The following is a 17358-nucleotide window of genomic DNA, read 5'->3' on the forward strand; positions in this document are numbered from 1 at the left end:
GTTCTCAATAACGGATAGGATGCTCCCATATATTAAACTGAATTGCCGTTCGAGGAAGAGAGAACAAATAGAACGACCAGCATAACCGACAAGTCGTGCAGAACTCGCTTTAAAAATTCTCCTATCGTGCAAGAATACGACACAAAGTTGTGAAGGACCGCAACACATGATTTTACAGTACTAACAACTAACAAATAAATCAACCTGTCTTGAGCCTGGATATAATTAACAATTCTTCAATCCAATTGAGAAACAAACAATTAATTTCAGAATTGAATAATTAATTCTCTAGAACTTAATTTAAAAATTGAGAAACAAAAATATTAGAATCATTCTATAACTAATAACAGTCAATTAAGAAATCAATTAAGTAAAGATCATACAGAAAACCTCTTGCAGATTAAGTAGGAGTAAGACACATTGTAGATTGGCCATGGGAAAAACATCCGCAAAACTTCAACATAACAAAACCCATAAAAAGCATACCAATCACCACCCCACCACCCAAACTCCCACAAACCCACCAAACATTAACTGATCTCTCGTTCTCCACGGGCGCCTTCTCTTCTATCAAGCCTTCAACCACAATATTTTCCTGCTCCACCTCCCCATCTGTATTATTCAAACACGACTCGTTGCACAAACACGTGGAAGCCGTCTCTTCATGGACATGCGGCGGCGTTTTGTACTCGTTCCATTTACGAAAAGCAGTTTCAAGCTCTGACACTCTCTGACCAATGTGCTGCAAGTGGTACTGTGGCTTCTCGGGGCTGGACACGATTTCCGTTGATAAGAGAGTTTTCAAGAAGTCGAGTTTTTGATCAAAGTCTTGAGTGTATTCTTCATGGTATGGATTGTCACTGTCAAGAGGAAGAGAAAAGAGTCGATTGAGATAGGATTCGAGTTCTTGAACTCTTTTTTGCAAGATGGAGTATCGCTCTGTTGCCATAGTTGGTGCTGTGTGTTTGTCTACGTTGCTGTTATTGTTGTGGCATGGGGAGAATGTGAGTGTAGGAATCTGCAGTTATTTGTTGATGTGGCTTTTGGTGAGACGGTTGCTTTGGTTATATGTTGAGTTATTGCTTATATATGTGACGGTTGAGGCACCGGGCCTCCCCTTTAAGTCACCATTTCAATATTATTAATGGAACACCAGAATAAAGCTTGCGGAAACCCTTCTTGTAAAGGAGATGAGAAGTTAAATTGGGCCCACTGAAATAAGCACAGTGTCAGCAATCTCTATTAATTTGCATTAAAAGCCCTTTGGAGCCCAACGGACTTGCGTATACAAGCCCAAACCTAATCTCATCAAATTAAGGCATGTCTGTAGCAGATTAGAGCATGTTAATTTACCACTGATCATGTTTATTGAGATTTTAAATTTTAAATACTCTCTTTCACAGATTTGTGACCATGTTAATGTTCTTCTTGTGGATTTGAGCTTGCAGGTAATCTACTCTAATTAATGGCTTACTCTTTTCCTTGATTGAATTTGTCTGGTAGACAGGCATTATACTATTATTGAATTGCTAACTAACACTGTTCCTTTCTGTCTTGGTCTCCTAGTGTTCTGTCAGGTGTATACTATTTTTGTCTCAAAATATAAATTATTTTGTGTATTTCAAGAAATAATAAATGATATTTTTTCAATATTGTCCTTATTTACACTAAATACAATAAATATTTCACAAGCAACTATTATTTTTAAGATAAAAGATAATTTAGTCAAATTACCTTTGAGTTTATTATAATCTAAGAGAAATAATTACTTTCTTAATCATTGTACAAAAACTTTAAACGACTTATATTCTGGGATGGGATAGGAGAGTACTAATTAATAGCTATTACTTTTGTTCCATAATATTTGTCATATTTGGAATTTCATGTTCCTTAAGAAAATCATTAAATTTGTCTAAGTTATAATAAATTATTAAGCAAATTAATTATATTACTCTTAATTTAATATTAATTATTTAAGAAACCATTAAATTGAAGTAATAGTTATTGGTCCTAATAAAGGGTAAACATGGAAAAAAAGAGTTTATTACTTCTTGAAAGCACAAATGTAATAAGTATTTTAAAATAAAATATTTTTTCAAATGCGATAACTATTATTAAAAAATAACTAGTTTGTATTAGTAAAAAATTGGGCACAACGACCCATCGAAGTAGAAAAAAAAAAAAAAGTTATGTACTTTATGTGGAAATGATATTTTTTAATACATCGAAAATTTAAAAAAGTAATTTGATAGAATTCGAATCTCAACTTTTTACAATTTTTTATTAAATAAGCAATTGATGACCGAAATATGAAAATGACTTTGAAAATAATTGGAGTTGAGAGAATAGAATACAGTTGAGGTCACATTCTCTTTACCAATAATAATTAATGTTATGTTTTGGTCAGAATACAGTTACCAAATTGGATTTGGCAACAATCAGTATCATCAAAGAGAAGCATATACAGCTTTATCTTCACAAATGAAAGCAACAATCCACCGACTCATGGAAGCACTAACACGAAAGAAAGTTTTAGAATTTACTTGGATTCTGCGCTACTAAATTTAAATTAAATATTATATGATCAAGAATCGAATCTGAAACCTCTTGATTCATGGATATCACTCCTTAATTATCATTAAGATAGAGGTTCATTTGCAATTTTTTAATACTTATATATGAAACAAAATATAAGAAAATTCATTTCTCCCTCAAGTAGCACAATGAGAGATACATAGAAAAAAAAAATGATGGACGAAAATGAAAAGAAAAGTATAGGAGTGGGACCAAGTGAGAATAATAACATCTCTTTACACCTTAAAAATTATGAGGCTATGAAAACTACACTGGTACGAGAAAACAAAGAGTTAATCATTACCTAAACTAAGGTAGCCTTCAATCAAACTAAAATAGATACAAACTTATCTATGCGCTGTTGAAAAAGAGCATTCAACATTATCTTACTAGGAAACATGAATTGACTATCAACTCACATTTATTTAGGCTCTCTTTGGTTTTTTTTTTTTTTGTTATATAAATAAAAATAGTCATCAAATATTTTTTATAATAATGTTTAATAGTTATTTATAAATAAAATAATAAAATAATCACATAAATATTAATTTGAAAAGGAAATTACTATCAATTATTTTTAATATAATATAATATATTAAATCAGTTAGTATCTGATAATGTCCAAAATGTAATCAACATGCAATTGATTGTAAACATTTATTTATCAACTCTAAGCTGCAAACCAATTACATCTAGATATTTTTTCCCCTTTTTTAATAAATAAAAAGACCAAACCTGTGGAACATTATTTTTTTTCATTGAAGGCCAAATATAATATTATGGACTACACATCAAGGGTATCCCTCCCCTTTAGAATACTTACAAAAATTACTCGAACACAAAATTAAAATAAGTTTGGTTCGGAAGTAAAGATATATTCCAAAGCTTTATTGTTTCCTGGCAAAAAAAATTGCAAAGGAAATCATTTTATGATAAAGTCATGTGGACCTCTCATGCAATTATACTATATATAGTCGTCAAAACGATATACAGTGAGTGGTTAATTCGATTGGATGGGGGTATAAATTGATTAATTAGACTTTTCTATTGTGAATGGGTGGTTTTTCATGTGGTGGGACATAATCTGTGGTATCTGCATCTTCTTGTACATTCTTCTTGTTAGCTTTCTTTACATTGGATCCAAATCTTACTACTGATAGTCCTCTGCTTCTTGTTAATCCCTACAGAAGCAACAGCATATTATTTCCTTATTATACTTTAATATGTATATATATATATATATATATATATATATATATATATATATATATATATGTATTAATAAACCTCAATTCTATATTATAGCCAATTCGGTTTGAATATTTTTTTGAAATGAAATCCAATCCTGTGTTTCTTTCTTTCTTTCTTTTCTTTCTTGGTATTTTGGTTGCCTTCTGTTGTCTGTATGTGTACCGTTTTGGTAACCTTTAATGAGGAAGAAGAAGTAATGAAAATGAAGATCACTTAGTTTACTGTTCTCATTTCTCATTTTCAATATTAATTTGATCTCATATGCAGAAATGAAATAAAGTAATTAGTATTACTTTATGTTTCTGATCTTTCATTATTCCTGGATAACACTAATCAGAACGATCTGATATATATATATATATATATATATATATATTACCTTAATATTTGTTGCCTTTATTAGAGGTACGGCCAAGGAAGAAGACTTAAAAATCTCATCTTGTCCTGCATGTTCCATTCCTATCAGTAACATTCTTGAAAATGCTAAAAATGCTAATTAGTAATTAACAACAATGAATTTAAGAACAAGAATAATGCAGAGGGGTAGAAAAATGCTTGGGATTAAATTAAATCTCTGTTATTCTAGTTAATCACTTAATTAATAAGACAAAAAGGAAAAAGTTCAACTAATGTGTAATTAGTAATTAATCTATGAAATGAAGGTGAAAAACATATATAAATATATATAAAAGGAAGGAAACAGAAACAAAATTAAGAAAAAAAACATCAGTTGTGAGAAGGAGTACGCATTCTTGGCATAGAATAGTCGGAGTAGTGAAAGGACGCAGGAGGATGGTTAATCTTGCTTGGTACTTTCCAAGAAACCGGAACAACAACAGGCTTTATTGGAGCTTGACCTGTACTTTCTCTGACAAAAATCGAGTCAATATTTGGTTCTTCTGATCTCATAAGACCGCCATCAATAATGCTCTCTCCAACTGACTCCTGTTTTTCCTTAACCTTCTCTCCAACCTGAATTAAAGATTAAAGCTAGTTTTAGTTAACACATAATTAAAAGAGAAAGAAACACAGAATATTTATATGAGAAATGTTGTGGTGTATATATATATATATATATATATATACCAACCTTGATTAAGCCAAAACGGCGAGCAGTACATGCATGCATGGAAAGACATAAGAGGACGATGAAAAATGAGGGAATGAACGACATTATTGGAGAGAAATGACTCTTTAAGGACTATTAAAAAGTGGAAAAGATAAAGATAATATATGTATATAGGGGATATTAGGTTTTGTTATTCGTTGTACTGCGAGGTTTTTGTAGAAGACAAAAACAGAACATGCAGAATATGGATTTGATTGATGAGTCTAATGAAAGATACGATAGTCTCTTCTTCAATTAATCACTTCTTTGTAAGCTCAAACCACAAGTTAATATACATTCTTATTAATTAAGATCACTAAGAAAGATAGAAGAGCAACTTATTAAGCTTTGAGGAATGTAATTAGTGATTATTATTATTATTATTATTATATATGGAAGCTGGCTTGAGCTGGCCTTTGATTGAGGATTATTAGGAGTTTAGAACTATTCTTCCTACCTATGACTAAGGATTAGGAATTTAGAACTCCTCTCCAATTACCACCCTCTTTATAGGGGGAAAAATAGCAGCCACACATGTAATTTTTTCAATTGAAAATTGAAAAGTAGCAGAGCATTTTGAAACATCTTTCTCGATATGTACATGCCCATTGATCATAGGAATAATTTAAAAAATGAAATTGTCAAAACCAAGAGGGAATTAAGGTGAAATAGTCAAAAAGATTATAGTAAAAAAATCATATCATGGGAGTTTAATCAAGGGAAAGAAAAAAAAAAACATGTAGATGTAGGAAGTAGGATCACAAATCCAATGGACAGAGCCCCGTTTGTTTCTTCTGTTCATGAATAGTTCCAATTTTTGTCGTCTGATTTCATGCTTGTGGTGCTCCGTGCTTGTTGCTCTTTCCCACCCAAAGTATCACTATTAATTGCTTGTTTCTTCAATTTCTTTCTTTGCTTAAAATATGCAGACAGACAAATAGTTCACTGTTTTTGTTTTCTTTCTGCAGATGATCTCTTTTTAAATTATGTCAATCTGGATGATAAGTGGTCCAAAAAAACACTATTCAGTCATGCAACTTTCGGAATAAATTTCTAACTTAGATTGAGACATTAAAGTTGCTCACTTCAACGAACTTGAACATATTACATTTGTGGTACTTTTATTTCTTTTCATTTTTTATTTAATTTTAAATAAATAAAATAATTGTTTTCATTTTCATTTATTTAATTAAGGTTTAATTAAGATTTGAAGCTCAGTTTTATTTTAAGGTTTTAAATATTAGTACTAAAAAAAAATTCAGTTTTAATTTATTTCTTATCAATTTCATCAAAGGGTTTCCTTCATTTACCTGAGCGTACACGTCTTGGAGAAAGCCAAAATAATAATAATAATAATAATAATAATAATAAAAGGGAGAATTGAAAACAGCTACTAGTCTGAGTTATGACTTTGAGGACGTGGAGCCTAATAAACAGGGATTTCCGGTTGACGGCGTGGAAGTACGGCACGGCAAAGAAGCCTTGGGATGTGGCCTGTCATCGGCAATACAAGAAGTGTATTCTAAATGTCCAGCATTCTTGGTCGCCGCGACGCCGCTGTTTGCGGTCTCATTTCCCTTCCATCTAAAGAAATTGGTAAAAGAATACGGGCGACGTACCAAAGCTCTATTTCAAGCATGGGATTACCCATGGATAAATGTTAAATTCACCTCTAAATTATTCCTATTTAATTCGAAATTCATAACATGAAGAATACCAAAATTTATTCCATTATTCAATTTTCATTATGTAAAATTTGAAAAAAAGGAAAAATGTAGACATTTTGGGAGTGGGGGAAGAAAAAGAAATTGCTTGTAGAAACAAAAGGGTAAAAATTCATACTTGAGTAAGAAAAGGCTCAATAAACATTATAAATAAGGAAAATTACAATGTGAAGGTACCCCGCAAATAATTCCCTCAGGAAACTAACAAGAGCTACTACTTACACATGATCCATTATTGTACACTATATATTCAGAAATGGACAGCAAAGCTTTGTCCCTTTCAACTTGGCAATGGAACCAACAACCAATATGTTGTTTGAGGCTTAAGCAAAACGCCAACCTGTCCATCTATGTATATGTAGCAACTTTTATTCTTTTGCAGGAAAACCAAACACCAACCCTGTAATGTGCCTTTCCCTCCTTTTGTAAAATAAACTTGGTATATACAGAGAATGAAGCTTGTAGATAATTGGCAAAAGGCAAAAGTGCGATGAGAATTCAGAGTATTGTGAGTAATTGAACATAGCCTGATTAGTGCACAGCTTCAAACCTACAGATACTTGATATACAAAATGACAGGTTGACTACTTGGAGCACATTGAACCATTTGACTACATTACTCATTTCACATTTGGAGAAGATTGTTGACAGTGACAGTTACAGAATTTGTTCGCTGCAAGTCCTGCAAAGTTTAATACATTGGATTCTTAATTACAAAGTCTAGTGGAATCTAGATATTGAAATTGAAAGAAGGCGGCCCTAAAACATAACCCATGTAACATATCCTCTAATGAAGTTGGAATATACAAGTCACATTGAATTTTGGGAAATGAGCACATATTTGCAATGTCTAGAGCTGTTAATAACAATAGGGCTATTTAACTACGATAACAATAAAGATTAGTAACTGAATGGGCCTCAATCCATCAAAATTTAAAGTCATACCTGCCTAGTGAGTAGAGACTAGACGTGCAAAACTAAATTAAAAATATTTGCAAAAACAGTCACAAACACTACCTCCTGCCACCAACGTACACATGCAAGCAAGCACATATGTTTTATATTGCACAAGAGAAGTACTAATCACACATGACAAATTAAAGCAACAATTTGGAAACATAGACATGTTTTCGAGAAATCCAATATGTACCCGGAGTATCAGTTCATCGGGAATATGAGGCAGAACCTCGCGTACTGTCTCAGCCATGGCAAGCATATTTGCTATGTTATCATTCACAGAACGTGAGGCAGTTCTTATCTGTAAACCACCAGTACCTCCAACTGATCTTCCACCAGTAGCAGGAGGGACAGTAGAACCAGATGCAACAGCTTGAGAGGGATTCATGGGCCAAAGACTCCAAGCAGCATCCTCAAGGGCAGTCTGAGCATACGTTTCTCCTACAGATGCAAGATGTCTCATCATCATTTGAACTCTACCCAATCCAACTGATCTCATAGCAGTAGAAGGACCAGCTCCATCTAAACTTTGGCTAGGCCAAGTGTGGAGCCAACTTGAATCCAAACCTGCACTTCTATAGATCCACCAGCAATAACAACCGACAGAAAATTAATTACAAGTTCACAACCACAAAAATGGGAGGAAAAAGTGTTATTAGACCCATATTAGGTGGTTTAGAGACCAAATGCCTTCATGCAAATACTCATTGCAGAAAATGAACATTAACAAAATAATTGTTGTTAGATATTAGATAATATGGCAACAGCCCAACAGTGGCAGAGAAGTCTATCAGTCATAAATTTAGAAGATCTCAATTCTAACTAATGAAGAAAAGAGAGACTATTTTGAATATTGAGAAAGGGTCTGAACCTCCAAGGGCTTCCTTCAATAGAATTCCGAGTCTGATTTGGGAATACTCCAGTAGGTGGAGGACCATTCTGCCGATCAAGTCCTTCACTTATTTGACGAGCAAGCTGCTCATCACTTGAAATGTCTCCACTCTGACGACTTGCTTCATTTTCATGTCTGCCTACAAAGAGTGGCTTTCGACAAGTGGGGCATGAATACATGTCGTTTAAACCCTGATCCAACCTGGCATTATTCAATGATATTAAACATTGTATTAACTCTAGCACTATGAGATGTCCAAACTTATTTCCAACAATAAAAAAAATGAAAAGAAAATTCTAAATCATACCAAGATCTCAAGCATGCAAGATGAAAAAGGTGACTGCAATGCAATTTCTTAGCCTTAGCCATAGGTTCCTGTTATACACCCAGTTCATTACACTTTATAGATCCAATTAAAGAAAACAATGAGGGGAGGAGGAAGAAATGAACTAAGAATACCCTGCAGATAGCACATTCATCATCATATGCTCGTAACTCTTCAGATGTTGCATCAGGAAGTGCTGCATGAAGGGCTCCTAAAGCTATTCTTAGTTTCACATATCCTCTTACACGCTTTATAATAGCACTAAGCAAGGCCTGCTCAAAACAACAGAGCCAATGAGTAGCCAGGACATGAAATTGGAGTGTGAGATTTGAATCCTAAACCAGTCATGGTATACTAATGCTTTGTTTTGTAATCAGCAGATAAGGTAATTACACGAATATTCAAGAAAAGGACTGCATCCACCAGATGAAATGCCACGCCATGAAGCCACCAAATATGCATGTAATGACCAAGTGCCATCAATAAAGTTGCCATGTCAAGGGAAAACCCTAAATTCCGGATAAGAATGCCTTTCCACTCAGACAATGAACCTACGTTGCACACCGTAATTATAAGTTATTACCACAATTAAATCCACTACAAGCTTGAAAAATTGAATAAATTGGCTACAAATAGAATAGGACAACCAACCAACACTGTTAAAATCATCCTAGCAACCATTAGGACCAAGCGTATTCTTGCACACCACAATGTGTTGCATCACAAAATACAGATCTTCGCATTAGTCCCAAATCTAAAATAGGACCAAATGCATGTTTACTTGCATTTGGCCCACACGACTGCAGTAACAAATAGGTTCCTAAAGCAAAATACATTAAGTGCCTTTTTTTCAAAGGACAATCAAGAATTCAAGATAATAATACAACAAGCTTTCAGCTTAACCACTAGGTGTTAAAAAGCCTTTTATCATTTTTCAAGAACATGTATAGACAGAGGATATTTAATTCTTAATCAACAATTGTTAGTTGTTACAACTTAATTGTTGACAAGTAGATTACTGATAGAAGGGCATTCTTAATGCATCCACAATGTTATGCATGTTCTCCAATTATCGTAATAGACAGGATCTCAAACACATTGAAGACCAAGAAAGGTCACTTTTGGGTGCATAAATTGCATGTATACTCCCAGCCCCTCTGCCCCTCTCTCTCTCTCTCTCTACTAACTTCATATTGCACGGTCTAAATGTTTCTCTAGCAAATAATTTGAATTTCACTTCTAAAATACACACTTTACTTTGCATTGTATACACCTGCAATTTATGCTTTGGGCATACTCTGTGTGAGAGCTGCCACCAACTACCACAAACAGCATCCATGATAGTCACTTTCACACATTAAAACGAGATTTCAGGAAATACCTGCTGCTATTGAATCAAAAAATTTGAACCTTTGGCAACTTGCGCTGTTTCCAGCAGAATGGTGAAGCCAAATGTCAAGTAACTGAAAGCCATGTACCAACATTGCCTACAGTAAAATTGGCTGTTCAAAATTACTTGTACCAACCAATAGAGCCAAAATCAAGAAACAGATTCATTCTACAATTAAGTCAACCAAGAAGTGATTCCAATATGTTACCTGCATAGTCTCAAATGCAATACTTAAAGGCTCAAAGAACAATAACAGAAACATGGATGAATCCAATGATCTGCATAACACCAAACAAAACCTTATCCTGCAAACACAAAAAGATCCTTACCAAGAAGCAGTTCTAATCCTATTTGAACTCATGCAAAAATGAAGCCAAGTATTTGAGATCAATTAAAACATTAAAAATTTAAAATGGGGGGGAAAAAGAATATTTCTATCCTACTTGCAAGTACGTGAGTCCTTTGTCATTGTGAAGTAGCACTCTCTAATGAAAAAGGCAAAAACATTAAGTTGCAACTTCTGAATGAACATTTACATTCTAACTGAAGAGCACACATTACTGTTCCAGTGCGTGTCAAAGTCAAATGTTGTTTTTCTACTTAAGGAAATACCAACACTCATAACACATTTTGGACAACAAGTTTCATTGTTTCTCATTTAATTGTCTATTACAGAAACAAACGGACATCAATGCAGTTCCTAAATCACTCTTGTTAAGAAAAGATTAGGACACTAGAGACTACCAGAAGATGTCAACAGAGAGTACCAACAATAGTACTGAATACACACGAAAATAAGTCCATGGCATTGCAGAAGGAGATGCATTCAGACGTTCGAGTCGATCTCTAGCCAAAGCTTGAAACATCTGTACAGATACAATACGACTCATTCAAGGTAAACCAGCAAGTTTACGATGCCTAAAGTCAATTTAAAATAGCATGATTATCATAAAACTCCATACCTTTAAAGAACAGAGAACAGTCAACCAGATTGACCACAGACCTGCTTGAAATATTGTTGCCGGAATAACCAACGGTAGGAATGTCCCCTGTTCCAACAGTCATCAACAGAAATATAGGATTGCTTAACCATAAATGCTACCAACAAATCAAAGTTACAATTTTCCAATAGATATGTAACTTTTCAGACATACAATCTGACAACCCTGATAACCAATACCCGTCGAATAGTTTACAGAACAATGGGGAAAATAAGGGAACAGAAGTAATCCTATGTCTAGTGATCATGAATTTGCGAGAATTTGAAAAGGACCAAAACGATACTTAAAAGGGAAGATCTTGGTCCTCTTAAATGAGCTTCTCAGAGATTCTTTTTCCTTATTCAACAAACCCGATTGTTGCCACAAGAAGAAGAATATTTACAGACTCGGTGCAATTAAATAAAATAAACTAGCAGATCGATGTTAATATGAAAGAAAATCAAATATGTACCACCAAACAGCTCAATAAGAAATTTTTACCTTGTAAATAACATAATTAATAAGCCGTTCCATTAGTTTTCGAGTTTCAGAAGGATATAATTCCACAAAGAAAATAGTCTGCATATTGAATACAATAACCATAACCATCAAAGTAATCATAATACATAAAAAGAAAATGCATGTATGATGACCAAAACCACGGGGGAAGAAAAGGATTAGATATAGAGCTAAACTCAAGTGTAAAATTCTTACGTGTATAGATTCTTAATATACATTTTTGTAATTTGAGAAGACACTAAAGGCATGTTTGGTTCACTTAGAAAAAGGAAAAGCATTAGATATCCCAATTAATATCAGAAAGGAGAAAAAAAGTTCTTTTACAACATATTAAGGCAAAAGCAAATGGTTGTATATACTTTTATTTTACAGCTCATAAGGTCAAATATGGAAAACAATTTAAGATTCGAGCATCTGAATTAGGTCTAAAACCTGTTTAAGATTAGAGCATCTGAATAAAGTGTAAAACCTGATTAAGATTAGAGCATCTGAATTAGGTCTATTTACAGTTATACACACAGTAAAAAAAAAAAAAAATGGAAACATTCCTCTAGATTAGGATAAAACACAGGACAGATCAAGGTTTCAACTGAATATTCTGTAATGTTTGGATAAGGCCTCGTTTTGGGTCTTTCGCACAATTGCATCTGTCTTAAGCAATGACACCAACAATGCACTCAATGTGTTTATAACCAATAAAAAATAACTGTAAACTTCTAATACTTCAAACCCAAAACAAATTTACCTTGAGGCATAGATTTAGTAGAATGAATGCATTGAAGACAAAATTTGCCAGCAGTGCAACAGTGGCATAGGAGCCCAGCAACAACTGAAGAGTGTGGTTGCCATTCTCTGGGCTAATAAATTTCTCACTAATTAGGCCATCAGATTTTAGTTTATCTAATGACAACTCTGTCCAACATTGTAGACCCACAAAGCTCAAAACTGTGGAAACTCCTGAAATTGCTAAATAGCCCACACCCATTGGCAATAGGAAAAGTCTCTTCAATAACCAATTCCCAGATTTTCAATACCAACTACATTAGATAGCTTTTTCCAGCAATTATCATTCATTGGCCTCAAAGTGCAGAGCTTAAACTGTCAAAAACCAACATATTTGAACAAATAAGTATATGCAGAAAACACGCGCACGCTCGTATATTAAGGACTAAATAGTCATCTAATAGACCCATCATGATCCGACACAGAAAATGATTACTTTCAGATGAGGGTAAAGAAAAAGAACAAAATAAACATGCAATACATATAAATTTCTTAAGAATAAGAGAATTGCAATTTAAACATGTAATTACCCGACTCAATTGAAGGCTATTTCAAGTAACCCATAGAAATAGAGTCTCAAATGCTTAAAAAGAAAATTTCAATTAACCGCAATTATTCAATTCCAATTAATTTCGTAGTTCAATCAATTGCAAACACATAAACAATTCCAAAATAATACAAAAAACGAAGATAAAAGATAGACCCTAGATTTGAATTCAAAATGATTCGGAACAATCAAGCAAGCAACAATGAAAATTATCAGGTAAATGGAAGCATAAAAATATTATTTATAGATTTACATTTCTCAATCAGTAGATAACGTGTTAAATCAAATACAAAATGGTAATAACGACAATCAACAAATTCGCTTTGCAATAAATGAAGAACCTGATGCTGCGATCTGAGAAGAAGAAGGAGAAGGAGGTCATCAACCAACTAGCACGGCGTCGGTGGCAGTCATATTCTGCATCGCACTTTTTCGTAGAGAGAGAAACTGAAAAGACCAAATTTTTAGAGAGAGAAAGAGAGGGAGAGATGGATTAGGGTGGTCTTTTTTTGCGGGAAAGCGAAAGCCAGGTCCTAAAATAAAAATACTGTCATTATTATATTATACATTTGCCATTGCACAAATAAATAAAATAAAAAATAATTTTTATATTTATGTCATTGTCTCTGTCATTTCTTACAAAAATAATATGTGAAATTATATTATATTAATTCAGACAAATAGCATATACACCAATCTTATCTCATCTATACCTTAAACAATGTTGACTTTATGGATTTTATAAATTTTAACATCGTAAAACTTAACTTTATCTAATATTTAAAATATCAGTATTAGTTACTTAAATTATTTTATTTGATAGTCATATGCCAAAATATTTAATTAATAATGAGTTTCTGCTTCCTCTATTCTCTTGATTTCTTTATTTTTTACATCTTTTTTAATAAATTCCAAATATATGAGTTTTAAGTATAGTTTGTTTTTTTACGGTCTTTCTTTATATTATAGATATTTGTATTCTTTTTTTGAAGTTTGACAGTGCAATATATTCCATCGCTAAACTAGTGAATGAAAGTTTTTATATTTATTATAAGTGAAAAATTCATAGATATCGAAGTTTGTTATATAATTTTAATTACAATTTGTTTCACATTTGGTCTTCTATGCTTTCCATTGATTTGTGTTGATTGAAATTTGATTAGTCAAATCCTAATATTTATTTCTTATATTTGATCTACAATAATAGCAACGAAGTATCGTGTCCGATTTATTTAGTTGTGATACTAGCTTAAAAAATATTATTTTAAATTAAAAAATAATTTACTATAATTATCTTATGAGGTTAATAAAATCCAAGTTTAGTATTATCAAACTAGCTATCAATCAGCTAATCAAATACCTTTTTAGTCAAACTAATTGGAGTAGGCTTCATGAATCATTTGCCTCTAATGTCCGATAAACAAAAATAAAAGTAATTACTGAAAAGTTCAATTTTGTAAATTACATTTGCATTAATTTTAGGATAAGACTTGCATATCTCTTATGTATTGGATCATAAAATATGTTTTTTAAAAAATTATTATTTTATCTATGTTTTTTCCCAGTAAAATGTCATAAATGCATCATTTAAGCAAAAAAAAAATTATTTTTAATTGATTCGGTTCATGGGTGAGGCCAATGAATGGTGTAAATAAAGTTATTTTTAATTTAAATTCACACCTTTATAATTTTACAATAAATGACTATAGATTATTTATTAGATCAGTGTTCATAAATATATGAAGATGAAATATATAAACACTCATTTGAAGATAAAATTTGTAAATTTATTCAAAATGGGACATCTTTATAACACAAATATGCTCTTATAGTTTTATAATTTATAATTTTGTTTTTGTGTAGCACTAATCCAAACTTAATGCCATTGTTTTTGTCCTTTCCTTGCCTAGCTGGCTTGGAATCACATTCGTTACAAAATTGTTTCTTCTATATTAAATATTAGTTTTCTTATTTTAATTAAAAGATGATAAATTAAAACACCGTTCCATTAATAATGCTCTCCAAAATCGATATTATATATGAAATTTTAATGATTAATGAGGTCATCAACTGTACTGTGTAACCGTGGTGCATTCATTAATGAAAAATTTACACGTAGCTGACAATTGTGTTTTCAATTTTTACGTGGCAGCTTTCTACTGCCCCGGTCCATGGGTGGGACATGGACCCGGGCATCTCATGTGACGGATCCTTCCAGAATCCAAAACACGCTCGCCCTAAAACCTCCAGACTGCCTAATTTTCCGACTAGAGGCGGCGGGAGCTTTTAAGTCCGTAATAGATTGCGGCAGGAATTATAGCAATAGAGTAGCATAGTCGATGGGGATAATTAAGAGCTGTTTCTCCTTCATAGCAGGAACGGTCTGTGGAGTTTACATTGCTCAAAACTACGATGTTCCTAACGTCAGGAAGCTCGCCACCACTGGCCTCTTCATGGCCAAAATCATCGAAGAGAAGTATCGCAAGCCCAAAAGTAAGAATGACGACGATTAGCTTCGCAACTATCATCAGGTCCTTCACCTTTCGTTTTTACTTTCTGGAAGGAATTACGGATCAATCATACTCAATTTATGATATAGCGAATACAAATTGGAATTGGAGTTGTAATTTGTTTAATTTTTAATGGAATTAACTTTGCAGTGGAATTCTCATACTTATTTTCCGCCTATTGAATTGTTATTTATTGTTTTAGTGAATGTTGCAATTTGATCAAAACTCCTTCAGATTTTCATAGTCACGTATTTGGATTTATTTGATTTGGGGTTTTAGTAGAAAAAATAAAAACTTTCGTATTAGGTAATTATCTGAATTTGTTTGAAAGACATAAGATCAATCAGTTTTTTTGCAATCTCCATATGATTCAAAGAACATTGCAACTGTTAATTATCTATACATGTTGCCTGATTAGAATTTAGAACTTTTCTTTTCAAGGAATGGGGCTCTACCATTATTAGGTTTTTTGCTACTGAGATTTGCTAGATAGTTTGATAGATAAGCAAACCACCTCAGCTGCATGTGTAGGCTGGGGGTGAAACTGCAATATTTGTGTAATAAAACATGCGGATACTGAAAAGATCAAGAAATTCTTATGGCAATTTCGACTAAATTGGGTCCTGAATAATAAAAAATTATAACTTAGGAAGGTGCAACCAGCTATGAATTCTTATACAATTTGGGAACTTGATGGAGCTAGAATATAATTTCTTCATGCTATTTGATGGCTTGAGAGTTGGTTGTCATGCGTTGTGACTTGTGAGAGATAGGATATAAAGGTTTTGATTGTGTTAATTGCCTTTTTTTGTATCCGATGCCTATGTTTTTGGCTATTCCAGATTTGCATTTGCGTAGTGTTTGGGTAGTTGCAGCCTCACTTACGAACTCCTGTGTGTTCACCAGATGCCAGAAACTTTCTTCTGTTTGTTTTAAAGCTTTGGACTATTTATGTTTTGAAAATTTTGTTATGTTATGATGTACTTGTATGAATTTATCCCCACATCTTTTGGAAGATTAGCCTTGAATTTGGTGGAATAGAAAGATCCATGTAGGTCCAATTAATTTGGGATTATGCAATAGGATATTCACACATGGCGTTTCCAATTTGACATTCTTAGTCCAATGGACAGAGACAGCCGTATGAAATAGTTCGATAATTACGATATTTCTTAATAGGCAGGTAAGACAATGAGTGTCTACCCATCGCTATATATGATTTGATTTTGGTTTAGAGCATTTGTTTGTGTTCTTTTTCTTGCAACTGACCATTTTCCCACTTCATGCGATGCTAGTTGGAGTTTTATGATCTTCATTCTCTTAGATGCATGCTTATGAAAGCTGTGCTGACCTTGAAAGACAGAAGATTTGTTTACCGTGACATGGCAATGAGATGATTTCATTTGGGTTGCTTAGTCAATTGTCATTTTGATTAGAGTTTCTGTGGAAGGTTTACAGTGTTTGCCCAGAACACATCAAAATAATAAAAAAAATAACGTGATGAAATGCATATACATGAAGGCGAATCATCATTGAAACTCTGCTAGTGAAATTCTTGTGCTGCAAAAATCCGGCAGCCTGATTCTTCTACCTGTCTTGGCACACACCTTCTTAGCTGCCAATTGGTTTTCCCTTGCCAAGGTTGGTTGATTCATCTACTGAATTAAAAGTTTTTTTTTTTTTTTTTTTTTTTGTCTGGTTAAGTGGATATCAATTATCAAAATTGTAGGTAAGAGTTTCTTTTAACTGCAGAGTTCAAAATCTGAATTGAAAGTCCGTTGTGACTAACTGTCTACCT

General features: G+C 32.9%; 4 protein-coding genes across 4 annotated transcripts; 1 reads left to right on the plus strand and 3 right to left on the minus strand.

Annotated features, from left to right (window-relative positions):
- Positions 1–323: 323 nt before the first annotated feature.
- Positions 324–1084, minus strand: LOC149492925 (uncharacterized). The gene has a single exon (XM_089727000.1). The coding sequence runs from the start codon at positions 947–949 to the stop codon at positions 401–403; it is 549 nt and encodes a 182-aa protein (XP_089583126.1). The 5' UTR covers positions 950–1084; the 3' UTR covers positions 324–400.
- A 2226-nt stretch (positions 1085–3310) lies between these two features.
- On the minus strand, positions 3311–5301 carry LOC105648869 (uncharacterized). The gene is made up of 4 exons (XM_089726692.1): positions 4916–5301; positions 4572–4797; positions 4205–4269; positions 3311–3755 (listed from the first exon to the last, which is right to left on the minus strand). The coding sequence occupies exons 1-4, from the start codon at positions 4997–4999 to the stop codon at positions 3609–3611; spliced, it is 522 nt and encodes a 173-aa protein (XP_089582818.1). The 5' UTR covers positions 5000–5301; the 3' UTR covers positions 3311–3608.
- A 1474-nt stretch (positions 5302–6775) lies between these two features.
- RIN3 (RPM1 interacting protein 3) lies at positions 6776–13585 on the minus strand. The gene is made up of 13 exons (XM_012235051.4): positions 13392–13585; positions 12466–12818; positions 11703–11780; positions 11184–11270; positions 10966–11087; positions 10430–10526; positions 10213–10318; positions 9225–9382; positions 8966–9103; positions 8814–8881; positions 8486–8707; positions 7808–8189; positions 6776–7339 (listed from the first exon to the last, which is right to left on the minus strand). The coding sequence occupies exons 2-13, from the start codon at positions 12703–12705 to the stop codon at positions 7283–7285; spliced, it is 1755 nt and encodes a 584-aa protein (XP_012090441.1). The 5' UTR covers positions 12706–12818; positions 13392–13585; the 3' UTR covers positions 6776–7282.
- A 1667-nt stretch (positions 13586–15252) lies between these two features.
- LOC105648609 (uncharacterized) lies at positions 15253–15715 on the plus strand. Its single transcript, XM_012235052.4, has one exon. The coding sequence runs from the start codon at positions 15390–15392 to the stop codon at positions 15561–15563; it is 174 nt and encodes a 57-aa protein (XP_012090442.1). The 5' UTR covers positions 15253–15389; the 3' UTR covers positions 15564–15715.
- The last annotated feature ends 1643 nt before the right edge of the window (positions 15716–17358 follow it).

Source organism: Jatropha curcas, chromosome 10, assembly GCF_041381405.1.
Source record: "Jatropha curcas cultivar XTBG-Jc1 chromosome 10, XTBG_Jcur_1.0, whole genome shotgun sequence".
NCBI lineage: Eukaryota > Viridiplantae > Streptophyta > Magnoliopsida > Malpighiales > Euphorbiaceae > Jatropha > Jatropha curcas.

What these genes read in the sequence shown, in the direction of transcription:
- LOC149492925 (XM_089727000.1), bottom strand. Translation starts at nt 949, where the DNA reads ATGGCAACAGAGCGATACTCCATCTTGCAAAAAAGAGTTCAAGAACTC.
- LOC105648609 (XM_012235052.4), top strand. Translation starts at nt 15,390, where the DNA reads ATGGGGATAATTAAGAGCTGTTTCTCCTTCATAGCAGGAACGGTCTGT.
- LOC105648869 (XM_089726692.1), bottom strand. Translation starts at nt 4,999, where the DNA reads ATGTCGTTCATTCCCTCATTTTTCATCGTCCTCTTATGTCTTTCCATG. An exon ending in GCCGTTTTGGCTTAATCAAG is followed by an intron (nt 4,798 to 4,915) that starts GTTGGTATATAT and finishes TCTTTAATTCAG; the next exon opens with GTTGGAGAGAAGGTTAAGGA. An exon ending in TAAAGGCAACAAATATTAAG is followed by an intron (nt 3,756 to 4,204) that starts GTAATATATATA and finishes TTGCTTCTGTAG; the next exon opens with GGATTAACAAGAAGCAGAGG.
- RIN3 (XM_012235051.4), bottom strand. Translation starts at nt 12,705, where the DNA reads ATGGGTGTGGGCTATTTAGCAATTTCAGGAGTTTCCACAGTTTTGAGC. An exon ending in TTAATTATGTTATTTACAAG is followed by an intron (nt 11,271 to 11,702) that starts GTAAAAATTTCT and finishes CTGTTGGAACAG; the next exon opens with GGGACATTCCTACCGTTGGT. An exon ending in ATGAATGTGCTATCTGCAGG is followed by an intron (nt 8,882 to 8,965) that starts GTATTCTTAGTT and finishes GGTGTATAACAG; the next exon opens with GAACCTATGGCTAAGGCTAA.